The following is a 19,631-nucleotide window of genomic DNA, read 5'->3' on the forward strand; positions in this document are numbered from 1 at the left end:
AGAAGCTTTTCATTGTAGAGGATGTCTGCCCTGTTTAATTTCTTGATTATTTATTATTTCAAAGTACTTCCTGTCTTCTTGTTTATGCAAACTCTTATTGTTCCCATAACCAGAGCCTTCCTTCTCCCCAGGTTTGGGAGGAAGCTTGTTTTCACAGGTGCTTTACTGCAGATGGCCATCACCGAAACCTGTGCAGCTTTTGCTCCCACCTTCCTCATCTACTGCTCATTTCGCTTCCTGGCAGGGATTTCTTCCTCATCCATGAGGACAAACAGTGTTTTGCTCAGTAAGTCAAAGCTTTTGATGGACATTGTCCAAGCATTGGGCTTGACCTGGATGTCCTTTCCAGCTTTCTTAAAAGTTAAGCTTCATTTTCTTTTCTTTCAGTATTAGAATGGACAAGCCCTAAATTCCAAGCTTTGGTAATGGCACTGGCATTTGCTTCTGGGGGCATTGGGCAGGTAATATTGGGAGGCCTGGCTTTCGTTATTCGACACTGGCACCACCTCCAGTTGGCAATGTCTGTACCAATGTTCTTCTTCCTTATTCCCACAAGGTAGGAGATTTCCTTCCCCTTCTGTTGTGGAATCCAGGGATGAGCATGTACATGGACTCAGGACATAAGAAATGTATTTGTGCTTGGTCTACACAAGGCAGCAGCGTGCACTCCTCTTTGCACTTATGTGACATGAGGACAAGCAGCTCTGTCAGATAAAACTGCAGAGGCTGAATTCAAGATAAGCAATACGTAGTTTCATAAAATCATAACCATACATATGTATAGTGAAAGATCCTTGTTTTCTGCCAAGAACTCATTCTTTATTTGAAGATTCTGTTTACCTGTTAGTTCTGTATTTTTGTTTAATAGCTGGGTAGAATACATAACATTTCAGTGTATTCATATTACTTAAAAGTAATAAGTACTTTTCAGTGTAAGCATATCCAAAGTAATGGATGTGGTATATTTATAGTTAAAAAAAGTATACTAAGTGATGTTCAAATTTTACCATGCACGAATTTATTTTATATACTAGAGAAAAAAAACACCCAAAAGCAGAAATTAGTAATGAATCCTTACCAGAATGTTCATGGCATTTCTGCCTGTCTCTGCTACTAAGTCTAAATTATCCAGGAAGTAATAGAATAAACATTTCAAGATCATATTGTCTCTGTTGTGGTTTGTATCTCTATGAGTGATTTTTCAAACAAAAAATATGCTTTGAAAATTATGGTAACTTTGATATTAGTAAGAAGCATATAAAATAAGTTTATCTTCACAACTGTTCAATGAAAGAAAATCATGGCCTCTCTAATTAAAGCTGTAGGCAGAATGGTCTACTTCTCTCACTGGCTCTTTGGATTCACTTGCTTTTCGTTTAAAAAAAAGAATTAAGAAGTGTTATGATGCTATCAACAAAGGAGGCATGTTTGGCCAGGAAAGACCATTAAATGTTTATAGAGTAACATAGTGAGATGAATCCACACAGAAAAGAGGGAGAACCCTGTAGCAGGCTCCTCCATATCGTCTCTTCCTCACAGCACATCCATGAAAAGTGTGATGCTGCTACACCTGGCCGGTGGTGGCTCACGTCTTTAACCCAAGCACTTGGGAGGCAGAGGCAGGAGGATCTCTTCAAGTTTGAGGCCAACCTGGTCTACAAATTGAGTTCCAGGACAGTCAAGGCTACACAGAGAACCCTGTCTCAAAAGAAAACAGAAAAAATTATGATGCTGCTGTTCCCGGTTTATAGATTAGAAATGAAGGTAGGGTTGACTTGTTTGTGTGGCCAGAAAGCAATGGTTGCTATGAGTAGAAATGGTTACACTTTGAATGATAGAATTAGTGTACAAAAGTTATCCAGTGGTTAGATTTTAGGAAAAGAACAAAGTAAGAATAAATGTTCACCTTAGCAAGGAATTTGGAAAATATCTGTATACAAGTAGCCTTCATGTTGCAGTTCTGTGAACTCCATGTAAATACATATTTGGGTAAGAGTGAGCAGACCAACATAACTCCATGTCTGCATTCTGGAAGTACAAATATAATGTATACATGAGTCATTTCCCATTTTTGTAGTGTAGGTCTAGACAGTGTAAGATTTTATTTATTAATATAACTGAATGAGTAGTAGGCATTAAATTAAAGAATATAATTGTTCAAAGATAAATGTGGTTTTGAAATGACTGCTTGAGAATTGTCTCACTTTCAACATCTTGAGCAGGTGGCTGTCAGAATCAGCTCGGTGGCTGATTATGACCAACAAACCCCAGAAGGGCTTAAAGGAGCTTCAAAAGGCTGCATGCAGGAATGGAATGAAGAATTCTAGAGATGTCCTAACCATGGAGGTAAGCACAATGGGAGCTTGTTATGACACAAGAAAACACAAGTTTGACATGTACTCATGTTAGTGACTGAGATGCAATGTGTGGTCACTAAAAACACTTCATAAGGATGTTTCATTCAAAAATAATTAAAATCACAGTGGCAGTGGCACATGCCTTTCATCCCAGCACTGGGGAAGCAGAGGCAGGAGAATCTCTGAGTTTGAGGCCACCCTGAATTACAGAGAGTTACAGGATGACCAGGATTATGCAGAGTAACTCTGTCTTGAAAAATCAAAAAAAAATTAAATCACATCTGTTTCATTTTGTTTCTTGAATTCTGTGCTGATTACTTTTTTGTCAATACAAGCTAAGGTCATCTGGGAAGAGGAACTCTGAAGTGAGAAAATGCCTCTATCAGATTGGCCTTTAGGCACGTCTGTAAGGCCTTTCCTTGACCAGTGATTGATGGGGGAGGATGTAGCCGTCTGTGGGGGTGTCACCCTGAATAGGCAGTTCTGTGCTATATAAGAAAGGAAGCTGAGAGAACCAAAGAGAGACAGCCAGTAAGCAGCTTTCCTCATGACCTTTTCTTTTCCAAGTTCCTGCCTGGAGTCCTACTGTCTTCCCTCCATGGCATACTGTAAGCTACAGGATGAAATAAACCCTTTCCTTTCCAAGTTGCTTTTGGTCAATTTTTAGGACCTTCTTCATGGTATTTCATTTAATTTTTGTTTACTTTTTTGGAATATATTGGTTATATGTTGTGTTAGTTTTCATTTTGACAGTTTCATACATGTACATAGTGTATGTTTATCATCTTTCATCATGCCAACTCCATTTTCATACCTTCACAATTCTGCTGATTCCTTCCTCTTCCCAATTAGTCCCGCTTCTACTTTTTGTTTTGTTTTTGAAGCAGAGTTTCTCTGTATTGTTTTGGAGTCTGTCTTGGAACTTGCTTTGTAGACCAGGCTGGCCTCAAACTCACAGAGATCCGCCTGCCTCTGCCTCCCGAGTGCTGGGATTATAGGCGTGTGCCACCAACGCCCAGCCTGCTTCTACTTTAATATCTCTCTGTGTGTCTCCCTCTCTCTTTCTAAACAAATAATTTAATTCAAGTTTCTTACAGAAACATTGTGAACTGTGAAGATTTAATTACAATAGCTTGAGCAACAACACACGGCTACACCACTTAAGAAAATGACTTTTCTTCTCCCAGCAACCATTAACTGCTGAACTTCCTATGCATCCCCAGTTGGGATTTATGAGCCTTTCCTAATTAACAATAGCTAACTACCTATAAATCCTCAAAGAGAGGCAGGGTGTAACACAAATAAATAAAAGGTCCAGAGACTGATATTGGGGTTCAAACTTTAAACTGAAGTTCAGAAAAGCAAAGCAGCCAGCCACTGGCTTTGTACCTCTACCTCAGGCTGAATTGGCTGATCCTGTCTCCATGAGCTCTCACCAAGCCTCAGACTATACTCCTTCCTCAACATGGCTAGAAACTGAATGAATACCACCTACTGACTACTGAAGTCCCTGCTTCTATCTTTTATCCCCCTCTAGTTCTGGAATTAAAGGAGTGTGATCTGTTACTCTGTTAGAATGATTCAATCTCATGTACCCCTAGGTGGCCTTGCACTCACAGAGATCTGTCTACCTCTTAATCATGAGTCCTAGGGTTAAAGGTGTGTACCACCACCTCCTAACTTCTGGCTGCTGGGATTAAAGGTGTATATCACCACTGCCTGATCGCTATATCTTGAGGCTGACTCTGTTTTTCTGAATCCTCAGTGATTAATAAATCATAAATAACATATCACTACAGCAGGGCTTCATGAATTCCTCTACTCCCCATCATGGGAGTTGATGGGCCCAACCCTTTGCAGTTTAAAACTCACTAACCATGTCAAGACAAGAAGACAAGACTATGCATCATCCTTTCCACTGCCATTTACCTTCTCTCTTTCCCCACTTTCATAATGTTCCTTGAACTTTGAAAGAGGTATATAGATATCCCATTTATGGGCAAGTAGCTTATTCCCAGCACATTGATCAGTTGCAACCCTACAGTAACTGCCACCAACTACAGAAAAAGAAGCTTCTCTAACCAAAGCATTAATCTATAGAAATTAACAAAAATATCTCTATCTAGCAAAATAACTATAGTAGGTTCCCCCCAAGTACTGTGACATCTATAATAATGGGGTTTTGATGGGGTTTAAAGCACCAATGTAAATTCCCTCCTGTAAGCATACCTCAAATGCTGGTTACCACCATAACAGTGATATCACTGACACACCTCGAGTATAACTTGCCAAGCAAGGATCAGTCAAGCAGCACAAATGTCCACAGCTGAGTAAAATTATGACAGCTCTCCAGAGCAACATACATAGTGCCTTCTAACACTGTGAAAGCTAGCCAGCAGGGAGGAAGTTTCCAAATCAGTTCTAGCTTTATTTCTCTACATCCTGCAACCAAAACAGACAGTATACTTAGTAGAAGGTCCTTAGCATTAGTTCTGTCAGGAAATTTAAATGAAATTGTTTGATAGTTAGTATTAATTATAAGCTTGAAAATATCTAGAATGTCCTAGAAGATAAGTTCCCAAACATACCCGTGTTTGACAGTTTTGATTAGGTTAACCTCTTGAAATAATTGATCTTGGGATTATCTTGATTAGTTTAACTGAAGTAAAAGAACTTACAAAAACTGGCAGCAACATTTCCTAGGGCTTGGGCCCCTAGTTACATAAAGAAACCTAGCTGAGCCTGAGCGTGCATTACTCCCTGCTTCTCGAGTGCAGATACAGTATGATCAGATGCCTGGCAACTTCCTGTCATAAAAGATCAGACCCTCAAACTATGAGCCAGGATAAACCCTTATCTTTTACCCTTGTTTTGTCAGAGTGTCTTGTCACAGCAACAGGAAAGTAAGTGATACAGAAAATGATACGAGGAGATCAACAGGCCATTCTGGTTGGACTTGAGAAAACAAGAATGCTGAAAGACATGAACAGTGCAGTCAGACTAATGGGTTTCAGACATGAACAATGACTATATCCAGAAAGAGGATCAATGCCATGCGTGTGATTAATTTACCAATGCCCATATCCTGAGAATTTGCGTTAAGTGAAACTTAAAGATACTGAATGAATATGTTTGATGGAGAAAATTTTAAAACAGGAGACAATTCCAGACTATTGAATGGCTAGTCTTTACTGTATTACATAGGTCTGCAGTGGAAAAAAAGAAAAGAAAAAATGAGCAGTTTGCCAAGAAGCAAAGAAATCAAGAAACTTAAACTTTACAACCTATGCATGTTGTGAAAAAGAAGCTGAAATTGTTAAGTAACATCTTGTTGTATCTGAAACAGTGGAAAACGTACCCTGGGAGCAAGACCCTACATATCATAGACTCCCACTTGTGAAACTCAAACTTATTTAAAAATACAAGGTGCGAGCTGATGACACAGTTGATAGGATTCCCTCTTCCTCAAAAGCAATTGCCTAGTAAACTATTTCCCTGGGATGAACCTAAGGATGCAGAAACAAATGTGTTCCAAGAAGACTAGGATTCATCCTTAACTGGTAACAATACTTGGCAGCATGATCCACATAGTGTTAGCTTTGCAGATATTAAAAATGCAAGATAGAGTAGTTCATGGAGTTTTGTTACACAGTTGTAGGTATTAGAGGAAGCCAGACAATTAAGTAGCAGAGTTGGAGTCACTGCAATGTGACTTTGACAGACCATTGCATGAATTTGTGAAGGTGAAACTAAATTGAGATGGAAATGCAAAGATATTGTATCTGAACTGTGGGATGAGTGCCAACAAAAGCCACATGCCCTAAATGGAACTAACTTAAGATAGACGTTGTGTGACAAAGAATATGTAGCTGGAGATATGGCACCATCTACCCCTTTAAAACTTAAGTCCCAGATATGGGACATGGAGCTATAGGACTTGATGTTTTCATGCTGGGTTTGGTCCTGTTTTGGTCAGTTATTTCCTCACTATGATCCCATTCTTATCTTTTGGAATGGAAATGTATAATGTGTGCTATTATGCTGGTATGTAATGGCTTTGTTTCAGCAGGTGGTTACAGGTAAAAGATTACCTTAAGTCCCAGAAGAAACTTTAAACTGTTGAACAATGTTGGGACTGTTAAGGACTATGAGGATTTTTGAAGTTGTAGTAAATGCATTTTGCAACATGTCCTGGTCATAAGCTTGTGGAGGCAAAGGGCATGTTGTGGTGCAGAGGTGAGCAAGCTCACCCTCTCTTGAATTCCCTGGCTTGGGGACTGCAGCCAAGTCGACTTCCCCTATCCCCACTCCTGGACAGCCAACCAAGCAACCAGAAGCGTGCAGAGAGAGCTGGTCCACTTCTGCCCAAACCTAGGGCAGAGGGCAGAGGTGAGCACCTGGTCCCCATCTTAGACCCAATTTCCGCCCTCGACCTCTGTTGGATCCCCTGGCTTGGGGACTGCAGCCAGGTCGACTCTCCCCACCCCCACCCCTGGTCAGATGACCAAGCCACCAGGAGCCTGCAGAGAGAGCTGCTCTACCCAAACCCAGGGCAGAGGCCAGACAGTATTGGATTTACTTGCACCCACTGAAAGGGAACCCTGGTCGCCTACCCACCAGGAGAGGAAGAAACTCTTTCTACACCCACTGGAAGAGGGGATGGGGAAAAGGCAATATGAGAACACACAGCAACAGAAAAACAAATATGACACCACCAGAGTCTAGAGATTCTACACCAGTAAGACCTGGAGTGATGAGCAAGGCAGTCAAGACTGTCCTGGTGAAACCCACAAAGACAGCTGACTGGACAAGGGGGAGCTCTTGAACCCCAGACTGATGAGGCCAGCAGGGGACTGATCCAGACTCTATGAATGTAGTGTCAGTGAGGAGGCCTCAGAAATCTCTGGGGCCTTGGATAGTAGACTAGTGTTCACCATGGCATACAAATGAACTTTGGGAACCCATTCTATATGGAGAGATGCTCTCTCAGCCTGAACACATGGGGAAGGGCCTAGGTCCTGCCCTGGATGAAATGACAGACTCTGGAGTTCCCCCCAAGGAGGGCCTCACCCTCTCTGGGGAAGGATGTGGGGATTGGGCTGGGGATGGGACGTGTGGGTGGGGCTGGTGGAAGGAGAAGGGGTGAGCTAGGATTGACATTTGAAGCATGCATGTTTCTTTTTTTTTTTTTTTTTTTTTTTTTGGTTTTTACGAGACAGAGTTTCTCAGTATTGTTTTGGAGGCTATCGGTCCAGCCCGGCCTCGAACTCACAGAGATCCGCCTGCCTCTGCCTCCCGAGTGCTGGGATTAAAGGCGTGCGCCACCACCGCCCGGCTCGCATGCATGTTTCTAATTTAAATAAAAACATACTTATAAAAAAGTGTATGTAATTTGTACAAACAAATTTTAAAAATGACTAGGAAAGCCTCATCTGTAGGAAAACAAAATGTCCTGTACCGGTTCATGTGTCTGAATACTTGATCCCCAGCTGGTGTCAATATTCATGAAGGTTATGAACATTTAGGTGGGCTTTACTGAAGGAAGTAATCCACTGCTGGTGGGCTCTGAGACTTACAGATTGGTCCCACTTGCTGCTCTGTCTTTGCTTCCTGTGTTCATGTGCAGTATGCTCACCCAGTTTCCTGCTCATGCCTCCACGCCTTCCCTAATTTATACCACGTGTTACTTACCATGAAGGTCTCTGACCCTCTGAGACTGTAATCCAAAGTAAATCTTTCTCTCTTGAGTTGTCAGGGTATTTATCATAATGACAGAAAAGAAACCAACAGAGTCATCTACAGGGTTGTAACATGTAGCCTTTACTCTGTTGCTGTTTAGTCCATCTATTCCTAGCCTTTCCATGATTTCAATTCTGAAAGGATAGTGGATTTTGTTCAATATTTTTTTGCATCTATTAAGATAGTTATGTGATTTATGTCTTGACTCCATTGATTACATTTATTAGTTTACCTATGTTGAAACTGAATCTCTGAAGCCAACTTGATCATGATTTTTTTATTTTATTGGCCAGAATTAAAACTTTTTGTTTTGTTGAAACAGTTTTGGCATCAGAGTTATATTGGCTTCTTTAAAAAAAAGGTGGTAAGCCTTTTTTTCTATTTTGTGGAATAATTTGAACTATGTTGGTCTCAGGTTTTCTTTGAATATTGGGAATTCTACAGTGAATCCATTGAATCTTGGCAGTTTATGTATCTTTTTTTTAATTATTCATTTTATCTTGCTTTAATTTTGTTAAGCAATATGCATCTATAATTTCATCAATTTTAAGATTCTATAATTAGGTGATATATTGGTTTTGTGTTGTGTCTTTATGGTTTTCTGTTTTAGTAGCATTTGTTTAGTGTCTTTTTATGTCTAACTTTATTAATGCAGACTTTAACTCTTTCTTTTCATTAACATGACTAGGAGTTTATTAGTCTTATGCCCAACTTAAGACTATTTTTTCAATCATTAAAAATCAATGGCTTTCTCCCTTCTGAATTAGCATGTATATTTGTGTCACCCCTGTTCATATTTTGTTAAAGCAACCACATTGATAAGACTTCATGAATGAGCCGGGCGTTGGTGGCGCATGCCTTTAATCCCAGCACTCGGAAGGCAGAGGCAGGCGGATCTCTGTGAGTTCGAGACCAGCCTGGTCTACAAAGTGAGTTCCAGGACAGCCTCCAAAGCCACAGAGAAACCCTGTCTTGAAAAACCAAAAAAAAAAAAAAAAAGACTTCATGAATGTAGTTTCTCGACACATCTAGAGAACAAAAATCTCTCAGCAAATTTTATGTTCCTCTTGCTCTTACAACCTTCCGGTCAATGGAAAGTGGAAATTCCATGGAGGCGCAACTACAAAGAAAGAATTGTAGCAACTAAGGGAATGATGGAAGCAAGAGAGTTCCCTAGGGAAGAGGCCCAAACTGAGATTTTTTTCTAATGCCAAGTGATCGTCCCTGGAATCATATATACATAAATAACATTATACAGACTGAGCAGATCATATTCATTTATTTATGTGTGTGTGTGTGTGTGTGTATCAGTAATTAAAGAATTAGAAGCCATATATTTGAGAGAGAGCAGGGTGGGTTGCATAGGATGGGATGGAGGGAAGAAAAGAAAGGATGAAATTATGTAATTGTATTTTTATTTCAAAAAAAATTTTAAGTTATCAGTGGAGCATCAGGCTTAGATGCCATGTCATGCAAACTCATCTACTGTATGTGGAATGCAGGACTGTATTCTAAATAACTCTTCACTTGTTTTCCTTCCTAATCTGTATCTGCAACCTATAACTACCTTTCAATAATCTACACCCAACTGTAGTCTCCTGTTTAACATATCCTCACTGTAGAAATGTAATTCGAGAATCCTGGAGATTGTTTTACCTTTTATTAATGTTAAATCCATGCACAATGATTACAAGACAGAAGGAAGAATCTGGGTTGTATCACCAGCCTCTCTGCCCTCCGGCTGGGGAACCAGCTCTCCCTTACTGTGCAATAACCCCTTCCCCAAATGGCTTGCTGCCAGCTCAACTACACCCAAGACCACATGATTCCATGATCCTCTTCTCTCTTAATTTTATTGGGTCATATACCTCCAGAGAAGACCACTCCCATTGGGACAAGCGTCCCCAATACCATTGGCTTATAGGACCGAATTCTCACAACAGAAATGCATGAGCTTCCTTTCACTCTTGGGCTCACATTTCTAACCACGTCTATGCCTGCCATTATTTCATTGATGTCTATATATTGTTCACTACACAGAAACAATAATTGTCGATCTAACCTTCTCACAATGTTCATCATTTTGTGACAACAGTTTATTGATGTTGTTGAAGGTTGTGAGGAACGCCATGGAGGAGGAGCTGGGAGCAGCACAGACAGAACACTCCCTACTGGACTTGTTCCGCTCACCCAACCTGCGTAAGCGGATCTGCGTCCTGTGCTTTGTGAGGTGGGCTTCGCACAGATAACTCTGAAAATGGTGTGGTGGTGACTCCTGCTTTTAGTCCCATACTCAGGAAGCAGATGGAGGCAGAGCTCTGTGAGTCTGAAGCCAGCCTGGTCTACATACAGAGTTCAAGGCTACATTTTGAAACCCTGTCTCAAAAAACAGTGTAGACATTAATTTTTTACTAACAGACTTGAAGATAAATGATGAGAAATTTCTATAGCTGGAGGAATCCAAAGGATTTCGATTATACTATCACAGACTGTTTATCCAATCATTCTGACAAGTTAATTACCAGAAACTGCTGCTTAGAACTGCAGTCATAGAAAAACTTGGGATCTAAGCTTCACCGTTTGTCTATTTCCATTTCAAAGGTCATAAAACTTCAAACATCAACTATAAAACTGTATACATACCAGTAGGTATATGCAGATATGAAGTTAGAACTTTCATTCAGATCAAGATATAAGAAAAACTCTAAAAGCCTGGATGGACCCAGTTTGTATCCCAAGAATTCCCTAACCCCTTAAAAACAAAATTTAACATTGTTGATAAGTTTCCTTCATTGTAGAATGTTTTTGTGATTACAAAGTTATTTCCCACATGTAAATTTTCTGGAAAACAGATGCCTCAATATTTTAACAAGTAAAATGAGCTGCCTGAGATGACTATGTTGCCATGTGTTGAGCAACCACTCCAAACCTTATAATGTGACATTCTCTATGTTCCCCACAGATTTGTGTCATTGATACCTGTTTTGGGCCTGCTTGTCCACTTCCAATACCTGAGCAATAACGTGTTCCTACTGCAGTGTCTCTACGGTGTGATATCCATTCCAGCTAATGCTCTTGGAAATTTCTCAATGAACCACATGGGACGCAGAATAACCCAGCTGATTTTCATGCCTCTGTTGGGAATCTTCATCCTCTCCACTGTATTTTTGCCTCAAGGTGAGATTAGAACACAGGATGAGCACAGAAAAACATCCATCCTATTCTCCAGATTTGTCAGATCCTTCCTATAAGAAACTGGGGGAAAGGGTACCCTATGGATTTGCTGTAAGTAGTCCAAGAATTTAGAATACATTGTTCTATTAAGATATTTGGATAACAGCCAAAATTTCAGTTCAGATATTTGTCTTTATTGCATGCAAGAAGTGCCTGCTACATTTATTCCCAAATGTGTTTAGGTCAACAATAAATCAGTCACTGGTGAATTATAATTTTCATAGCAATTACGTAGGTTAAAGCCTTATAATTCTGACCAAAACACACCATTACTTCCTCTGTCCTACAGGTTCTCATTACTTTATCTACTCATAATTCTCACATTATATCACCATGAATCCAACCCTAGATTGGAGAGTTGTCTCAAGAAAAGAAACATCACTAGTGTTGAACCTCAAAAGAAGGGGAAAGAAGTAGGAATGGACTAAGCCACAGGACTGTTAAAATCAGTTTTATTGAGTTAAATGAGTGTATATCAGGAGGAAGTAGCCAAGTAATCACCAATCTTTGGTGAACCCAGGACTCTAGCATTCCATAAAATCCTCAAACAATGGTGGTGATGCTTGAATGTCAGCTGTGATGTCAGTTTTCTTCCTTACCTCAAGAAACACTTTAATGTAAAGCTTTCCTGAGTCATTTTAAAACTTTAGTTATTTTATGTGTATGAGTTTTGCCTGCACACATGTATGTGCACCACATGTGTGTCTGGTGCCCAGTGACATCAGATCCATCGGAACCTGAAATACAGACAGTTGTAAGATACCTTGTAGGTACTGGGAATCAAATCCTCATGAGACTTTTTAAATGGAGTGGAAATTGACTGTATGAATTGAACACTTGAGTCCTCAGACACTATTTCAAATCAAACCAGTCCCCAGCTGGCACACCACTGCAGACCTCTGTCCTTCCGCTCTTCTGTAATATTGCACATACACCATAGATTTAAACACCGTGTGTATCTGAATAAGTTGACAGTCCTCCATAATTTTCTCCATGGCAGTCCTACATTCTGCATGAAGGATTGCTGAGACCACAGAGAGGAAGGGGGTTGTGATCTCCTTCTGCATCTACCATGCTCTCCACTTCTCAAGCAAATATCAAAGATACAGCATCCAGTCATCTCAGAAGCTTTTCTTCATTGTAAATCAGTGTATGAAGATAGGTCACCTTTCTCAGCTTGTAACCATTGACAATTTACAGCTCTCTGCAGTCTCACTCACTATATTTTAGATCTATACAAACTTCCAACAAAATTACAATCCATTTGGGGCTGGGGAGCTGCAAATTTGTACACTTATTATCTGTCTGTCTCACTTGACTGTCACTGGTCTTCCTCTATCCAGAAATGCAGACCCTGCGTATAATTTTGGCAGCACTGGGAGGAGCAATTTCTTCTGCCTGTATAACGAGTACTCTTGTGCATGCAAATGAGCTAGTCCCCACCGTAATCAGGTATGATTCAGGGTCAGAGCAGATTTTTCTCAGTTTAATTCATTATTCCTGAAAGGACAAGAAGAAAGAAAAACTGCTGGGTAATTAAGCAATTAATTGTGATGATAACAGGAATGGCCACAATTTTATTTTTGTCAGATAGATCTAAACCACTAACCTGTATAATTTGGAACCACTTAGAAAAATGCAACTTTTTTAATGTTTTATTTTGGATTGGTCTTTCATTGTGTGCTTTTTATTTATTTATGACTTCATGCAGGTATGATGACATTCACTCCCCCATTATCTTCCTTCTCTTATCTCTGCCATCCTTGCTAACTCCTTCCACACTGACCTACCTCCTATACTCGTGTCTTTTTTTAGTTGCATGTCTTTAAGCCAGCACATAAAATGTGTATTTCAATAGAACATTTTCAAATACTATCTTTTTATCCATCTAACTCCTGTCTTTCTATCCCCACTCAAATTCCCAGTCGACTCCTCAGTACCCCCTTTTCCTTTCATGTCACAAATATACTATAAATCCCTCTCTCTACTTAAGACCTTCTCCTCCTCTCTTATGATCATTTTCTAGTTTCATAGTCTATACCCAGACCCCCACCCATATGTATACACAAATGAAAACCAAAGTGTAGCATATGCATATGACAGAAAACATGTAGCATTTATCCTCCATAGCACATTTTATTGTGATAGGCAAGTGTCATAGTACTTAGATGACACCAAATGAAACAGAAATTTGAAAGTCAAGAATAAGTTACCAGCATCCTTAAGTCAATTACACTGCTCATTGACTTAATGTGAGATGTAAAGTAACAAATTCTGTGTGAACTTGCTAGATTACTTCTGATTTATACTTTATGCTCCAAGGGCAACCGGTCTAGGAGTTGTGGGAATTGCTGGCAGTGCTGGAGCAGCCGTATCTCCTCTGTTTATGATCCTCACCATATACTCTGATTCCTTGCCCTGGATCATCTATGGAGTCTTCCCCATCATTGGTGGCCTCATTGCTCTTCTCCTTCCTGAGACCAAAAATCAGCCCCTGCCTGACTCCATCCAAGATGTGGAAAATGAGTGAGTAACACCTCTACCTTCCCTGTAGGGGACTTGTGTGTCGAAGGTCTGTGATGAGGACGGTGAATGGGAATTCAGGGTCAGTCTCTCCTTGGTAAGCTGACAGCTATGCTTTTCCACATATGGTTATTGGCATAGCAACCTTTTGTGCATCCCTCTATATAGGGATTTTGTATGTACCTGGGAACTCTACATCATAAGAACCAGGTCTGACCAGGTGGTAGTAGAAGATTTAACGATAAATATGACAAGTTCATATATCTTCTGTTTTACTCTGACACATTATGAAACACATATCCTGACAAGTTCATGTACCTTATGTCTACTTTGCCCCATTATGAAGCTCATATCCTGGAAGATACTTCGCAATAACACATAAATATAAATGGCATTTCATCCCTTAGGCCAGTGAATGCTTGTAAGCTTTCTAAAACTAATAGTCTTCATAGACTTGGATTGTGACAGTCACTACCTAATTTACAAATTATATATAAGACTGAAGAACCTGCCACCCATGACAATGTATCTGAGGGATGGACTCTTGTGTTTGCTGTGTAATTTAGACAATATTGGTTCTACTAGGAATAAAATGTTCATGTCAGAGAAGAATGGTGTCATCAATAAAATCGTGGAAGGAAAAGGGAAGGATTTTAAAATTTTGGTGTGTTTCCCATGAACCCATTTGAGAACACCATTATAACAAAAGTAGGAGTCAGAGCTGGTTTACAGAGGTTTCAGTCTTTTATTCACAAGATTTATTCCAATCTTTGTGAAAAACTGTGGCTTTTCCCAAAGCTGATGGGTAAAGGATGAGGTTGCTGTGACGAATGCAGGGATATATATCCGTCTTCTCTGTGCCCTTTTCCATTTTCTTTTGGTTTACGGTGTTTGCTGCATTTGTTCCAGGAGGAAAAGTTCAAGAAAGGCAAAGAAGGATGCTGTCACCAAAGTGACACCATTTTAAAGGATTCCACCAATTGACCTCTGATCAAGGAGAAAAACAAAGAAAAAATCATTCAGGATACAGCGCCCCAGGATTGTTCGTAAATGTTATCAAAATTTTCCATATAAACCATATGTATAAGTAGTGAGTTAAATTAAAATTATACCAGTTTACCATATATAAAATAGCTATAATAAATCACAGCAATAAATCTGCAGAAAAAAACCATAATATATTGAAGAAACCCTGGCCCAAAACTTCTGTAATCAGTGATAGCAGTCAAGTTTCTGGATAGAATGTGGATTCATGACAGTTTCATGGATTGAAACCTTCCCTCTATGTCTTGGAGTCTAAGGGTGGGGTGGGTACCTTATGAGACTCACTAGGTAAACAAAGGTTGCATGCCTGGTAAAACCCAAATTTGAAGATTCTGGAAGATCTTTCCCTAGCTTTATGAAAGAAGTGAACCACATTGTGGGAGGAAACTGAGCAGTCAAGCTTCAAAGGAGGGATTATTTAACTGTTGAGCTGTGCACAAGCTGTGCAGAAAGCCCCAACAATTTTCATAAGGTGTTGGGGGCTTTTAGTGGTATAGCTTCTCTTTTGAGTCATCCTTGCCCCCCAAGTAATCCTTCATTCAAATTCCTGTTATTAGCCCCAAGAAAATTCACTGGTTCACCAATCTTTGATACACTACTTTGTTTGGGTTCCTTTCTGGGGTGAGTGCACTGTGAGTGCTATGTCTTCCCAAGAAAAGTCAGTCATCTTCCCATTGCTGTAATGAGATATCTGAGAAAATTAACCTAAAGAAGAAAGATTTGTGGGGGTTCCAATATCATTGGCTTCCTTTCCATGGCCATTCTAGTCCACTTCTTCAGTGCCTGTGTGAGATAGCACCCAATGGGAGAGTGTGTGCTGAAGGGAAGCTGCCCATTTCACGGCAGCTGAGAAGACAAGTGTGTGGAGAGAGACAGACAGGAACCGGGAGACAGAGAAATACAGAGAGAGTCAGAGTCAGAGAGACAGAGAGACAGAGAAGGGGAGAGGAGAGGAAGAGAAGCAGAAAAGAGATAAGAAGTGAGGTAAGTCCATAAACAAAACACTCTTCAAATAATTAAGTTATTATTAATTATTCAAATAATTATTATTAATCCACTGCCTCCATGAAGGAGCCTCCTGAAAATTATCATTTCTTTTGAAATAATACTGTAGTAGCTTGGCCCCCATAAGCTCAGGAAATGGCACTATTAGGAGGTGTGGCCTTGTTGGAGGAAGTGTGGTCTTGTTGGAGGGCGCTGGATGACACATATCTTTAACCCATATCTTGAGGCTGGAGGATACCTTCATTTTGGGTCACAACTTCTATTGGAAGTATGTCACTGTGGGGGTGAACTTTGAGGTCTTTTTCTCCAGCTTCAGTGAGTGTGACAGTCAGCCAGCTTCCTGTTGCCTCTGAGTCAAGATGAAAGCACTCTCATCTCCAGCACCATGTCTGCCTGCATAATGCCATGCTTCCGCCATGATGGACTGAACCTCTGAACTATGTGCAAGCCACCACAATTAAATGCTTCCTTTTTAAGAGTTGCCGTGGTCATGGTGTCTCTTCAGGGCAGTAGTAAACCCTAACATTTTCAAATAATAAGACTTTGGGAGACTGTAACAGGAAGGTAGACTAGGCTACAAGCATGGTTTCTTTCAGAGTTCATGGGGGGGGGTGGAATAAGAATAATTGATAATACCAGACTTGAGAATTACTTGAAATATATTTTAAGTTTATGTAGATTAACAATAATAGTATAGACACCTGCTAAGTGTTGCAGCATTGAAAAATTTATAATAATGTAAAAAACTCAGAGTGAGAAACATGCATTTTGCCTGAGTTTCATAAGATTCCAGCTGTGGCTGCTTTGCCTTTTTGCCTTGTCCTTTGGTGAAGCAGAGCAGACAGCCTGTGGTATATGTAACTAAGTTGCTAACTTCATGATTGCAATAAAATAAAAAACAGAAGTTACATGTTCCCAGTAATATAACATCAGTGACACAATTTACTCAAGGCATCACCCTCTGTTTCTACCACCTCCCAATGGTGTCACCTGCTCAGGACACCCAGGACCCAACATGTAAGTCTGTCCCTTAGTGGCCAGTCCATGTTTGTACTGGCTGGTTTTGTGTGTCAACTCAATACAAGCTAGAGGTGTCAGAGAGGAAGGAGCCTCAGTTGAGGAAATGCCTCCATGAGATCCAACTGTAAGGCATTTTCTCAATTAGTGTTCAATAGGGGAGGGCCCAACCAATGGTGGGTGCTGCCATCCCTGGGCCAGTGGTCCTGGGTTCAATATGAAAGCAGGCTGAGCAAGTAGAAGCAAGTCAGTAAGCAGCTCTCCTCCATGGCTTCTGCATCAGCTCCTGCCTCCAGGATCCTGCCCTGTTTGAGTTCCTGTTCTGACTTCCTCCAATGATGGACTGTGATCTGGAATAGTGGGTCAAATAAACACTTTCTTCCCCAACCTGCTTTTTGGTCGTGGTGTTTCATCACAGCAATAGAAACCCTAAGACGATGTTCATCTCACAAGGCTAAATGTATTTGGTCTACTACAGATTCCCCACAGCTCTTAACTGTCCCCTCCTTTCTCCAAAGTTCAATTCTAAAGACTTCTACGAAATGCAGTGCAAACTCTTAGATGAATTCCTTTGTGACAACTAAAACAATAAAATCACTGTGATAGGTTTCCTGCAAGTGATGTAATTTTATTTTCTTCACAGCTGACTAAATATTCATTGTGTATATACACTGTAGGGAAAAGGGACCAGTCAAAGAAACACAACCTGAGCAGAGCCAAAGAAACACATTTTGGCCCTGCAACCAGAACCAAAGAAATGTACCCTGACCCTAAAACCAGTGCCAAAGGAACACACTTTATCCCTGGAATCAGAGTCAGTGAAAGAAATGCATCCTGGCCCTAAAATTGGAGCCAAAAGGCTAAAAAGGACCAGAGAAAGAAACACACTTTGGCCCTGAAACCAGAGCCAAATCTGACCCTAATCCTGTGTAAAAAAGTAACCAATCCTGGAGCAGAGCTCTAGCCAATCTGAGCTCAGCACTGAAATCGGACCAATCCCTACCCTGGAAAAACTTCCCCAACCCCAAGAATCCCTATATAAACCCTGTGTATGTTCAGCTTGGCTGCTCCAGCTGCTTTCCAATAAACCCCTTTGGATGAGCTTTGGGTGAAGATCTTCTTTTGCTGCGGCGACAGAGCAGAGGCGACCTGGGCAGAGCAGAGCAGAGCAAGCAGAGGCGACCCTGGGCAGAGCAGAGCAGAGCGAGCAGCGCTGTAACACTTGCCCGGGAAACCTTCCTTGGCAGAGCGGAGTTGTTACGCTCTCCTCCCGGTTCTCTGCTCTCCAGGAGCAGAGCTGAACTGTAGCAACTTCGCCTGAGAAACCTCCTGCCTGGCAAAACTGCTACACTAGGCGAACATCCCCAGCTGGAAGACCCTGTCCTGCCCGAGCGGAGCTGATACACCGGAGAAGCCTTTCTCTGAGGCAAGGCTGTAAACTGCCAAGTTTACTGCAACCTGTGGTGGTCCTTGGCTCCCGAGCTCCAGGATACCTTTCCACCTGAGCTGTGTAACACTCAGTATCCTTGGCTCCCGAGCTCCAGGATACTTTTCCACCTGAGCTGTGTAACACTCAGTATTCTGTGACTCCCGAGTGCCAGAATACCTGACCCAATCCTGTTCCATCCTGTCCTGACCCATCCCGAAACGCTAACATACACACCACATTTTCTTTTTTCTAGATTTAATTTATGTGTGGGTGCTTTGCCTGAATGTATTTATGTGCACTTCGTGCATTCCCAGTGTCTACGAAGACCAGAAGGGGGTATCAGATCCCCTGGAACTGGAGTTGGGGATGGTTGTAAATGACCATGCGGGTGCCGGGAACTAAGCCTAGATCCTCTGGAAAAGCAGCACCTGCTCTTAACCACTGAACCATCTCTCCAGCCCCCACATTTTCTTTATCCACTCATCTGGCAATTGGAACCTAGGTTTGTAGGGTAAAGGGCCAACAAAAACCACACACTCTGGCCCTAAAACTGAAGCCAGTGAAACAAACACACTTTGGCCCTGAATTCAAAGCCAAAGAAACACAACCTGACCCTGAAACCAGAGCCATGCATGAAAACCAACCAATTCCTGAGCAAGAAGACCAACCAATCTCTGGGCTTGCCCAGCAAAACTTTCTTTCATAGTGTAAAGAGAAAGAAAACCGCCGGGCAGTGGTGGTGCACGCCTTTAATCCCAGCACTTGGGAGGCAGAGGCAGGAGGATCTCTGTGAGTTCCAGGCTGGGCTGGACCAACATCCTCCAAAACAATACAGAGAAACCCTGTCTCGTAATAAAAAAAAGAGAGAGAGAGAAAGAAAACCTATCACACCCACCAAATCTAGTAGATTCTGTGTGACAAGTTCCACAGACTGAGGCAATAACTTCAAAAGAAGGAGGTCTTCTGGAAACGGTTGTGAAAATTCTTGACTAGAGGAAAATATTGAGCCATAGTCCTCATGGAAATCTCTGTTCTTATAATAACTCCTTTCTAATATTAATGAGATATTCCTGAAAGCCTACGCTGACATTTTAAACAAAAGAAATAAATGAGAAACCGTCCTCTGAGACATGATCACTGACCGTGACTTCATCTCCAGGAAAGCCAGAGCTTTTCAAATCATTCATGTCATTCACATAAGTACAAACAGTATTGATAAAAACTTTCCCAACAATAAAATCTTATCTGACTGTACATGTGTAATCAAGAGTGGGTTTAATGTT

At 41.0% G+C, this 19,631-nt stretch overlaps 1 protein-coding gene across 2 annotated transcripts in view; it reads left to right on the forward strand.

The window, feature by feature from the left end:
* LOC101830108 (solute carrier family 22 member 19-like) overlaps positions 1 to 16,179 on the forward strand; it is a 31,410-nt gene extending 15,231 nt beyond the window's left edge. Inside the window, exons 3-11 of one of the 2 annotated variants that reach the window (XM_040732738.1) lie at positions 132 to 286; positions 388 to 556; positions 2,223 to 2,346; positions 10,211 to 10,326; positions 11,059 to 11,273; positions 12,674 to 12,782; positions 13,653 to 13,856; positions 14,575 to 14,577; positions 14,766 to 16,179. In XM_040732738.1, coding sequence (XP_040588672.1) covers positions 132 to 286; positions 388 to 556; positions 2,223 to 2,346; positions 10,211 to 10,326; positions 11,059 to 11,273; positions 12,674 to 12,782; positions 13,653 to 13,856; positions 14,575 to 14,577; positions 14,766 to 14,820 — 1,150 coding nt within the window. In that variant the 3' untranslated portion in view covers positions 14,821 to 16,179. Of the gene's footprint in view, positions 1 to 131; positions 287 to 387; positions 557 to 2,222; positions 2,347 to 10,210; positions 10,327 to 11,058; positions 11,274 to 12,673; positions 12,783 to 13,652; positions 13,857 to 14,574; positions 14,578 to 14,762 lie in introns of both variants that reach the window. The other variant, XM_005063886.4, reaches the window with a different exon arrangement.
* Positions 16,180 to 19,631: the final 3,452 nt, after the last annotated feature.

This window comes from Mesocricetus auratus, unplaced genomic scaffold, assembly GCF_017639785.1.
Source record: "Mesocricetus auratus isolate SY011 unplaced genomic scaffold, BCM_Maur_2.0 Super-Scaffold_4256, whole genome shotgun sequence".
NCBI classification, from domain to species: domain Eukaryota; kingdom Metazoa; phylum Chordata; class Mammalia; order Rodentia; family Cricetidae; genus Mesocricetus; species Mesocricetus auratus.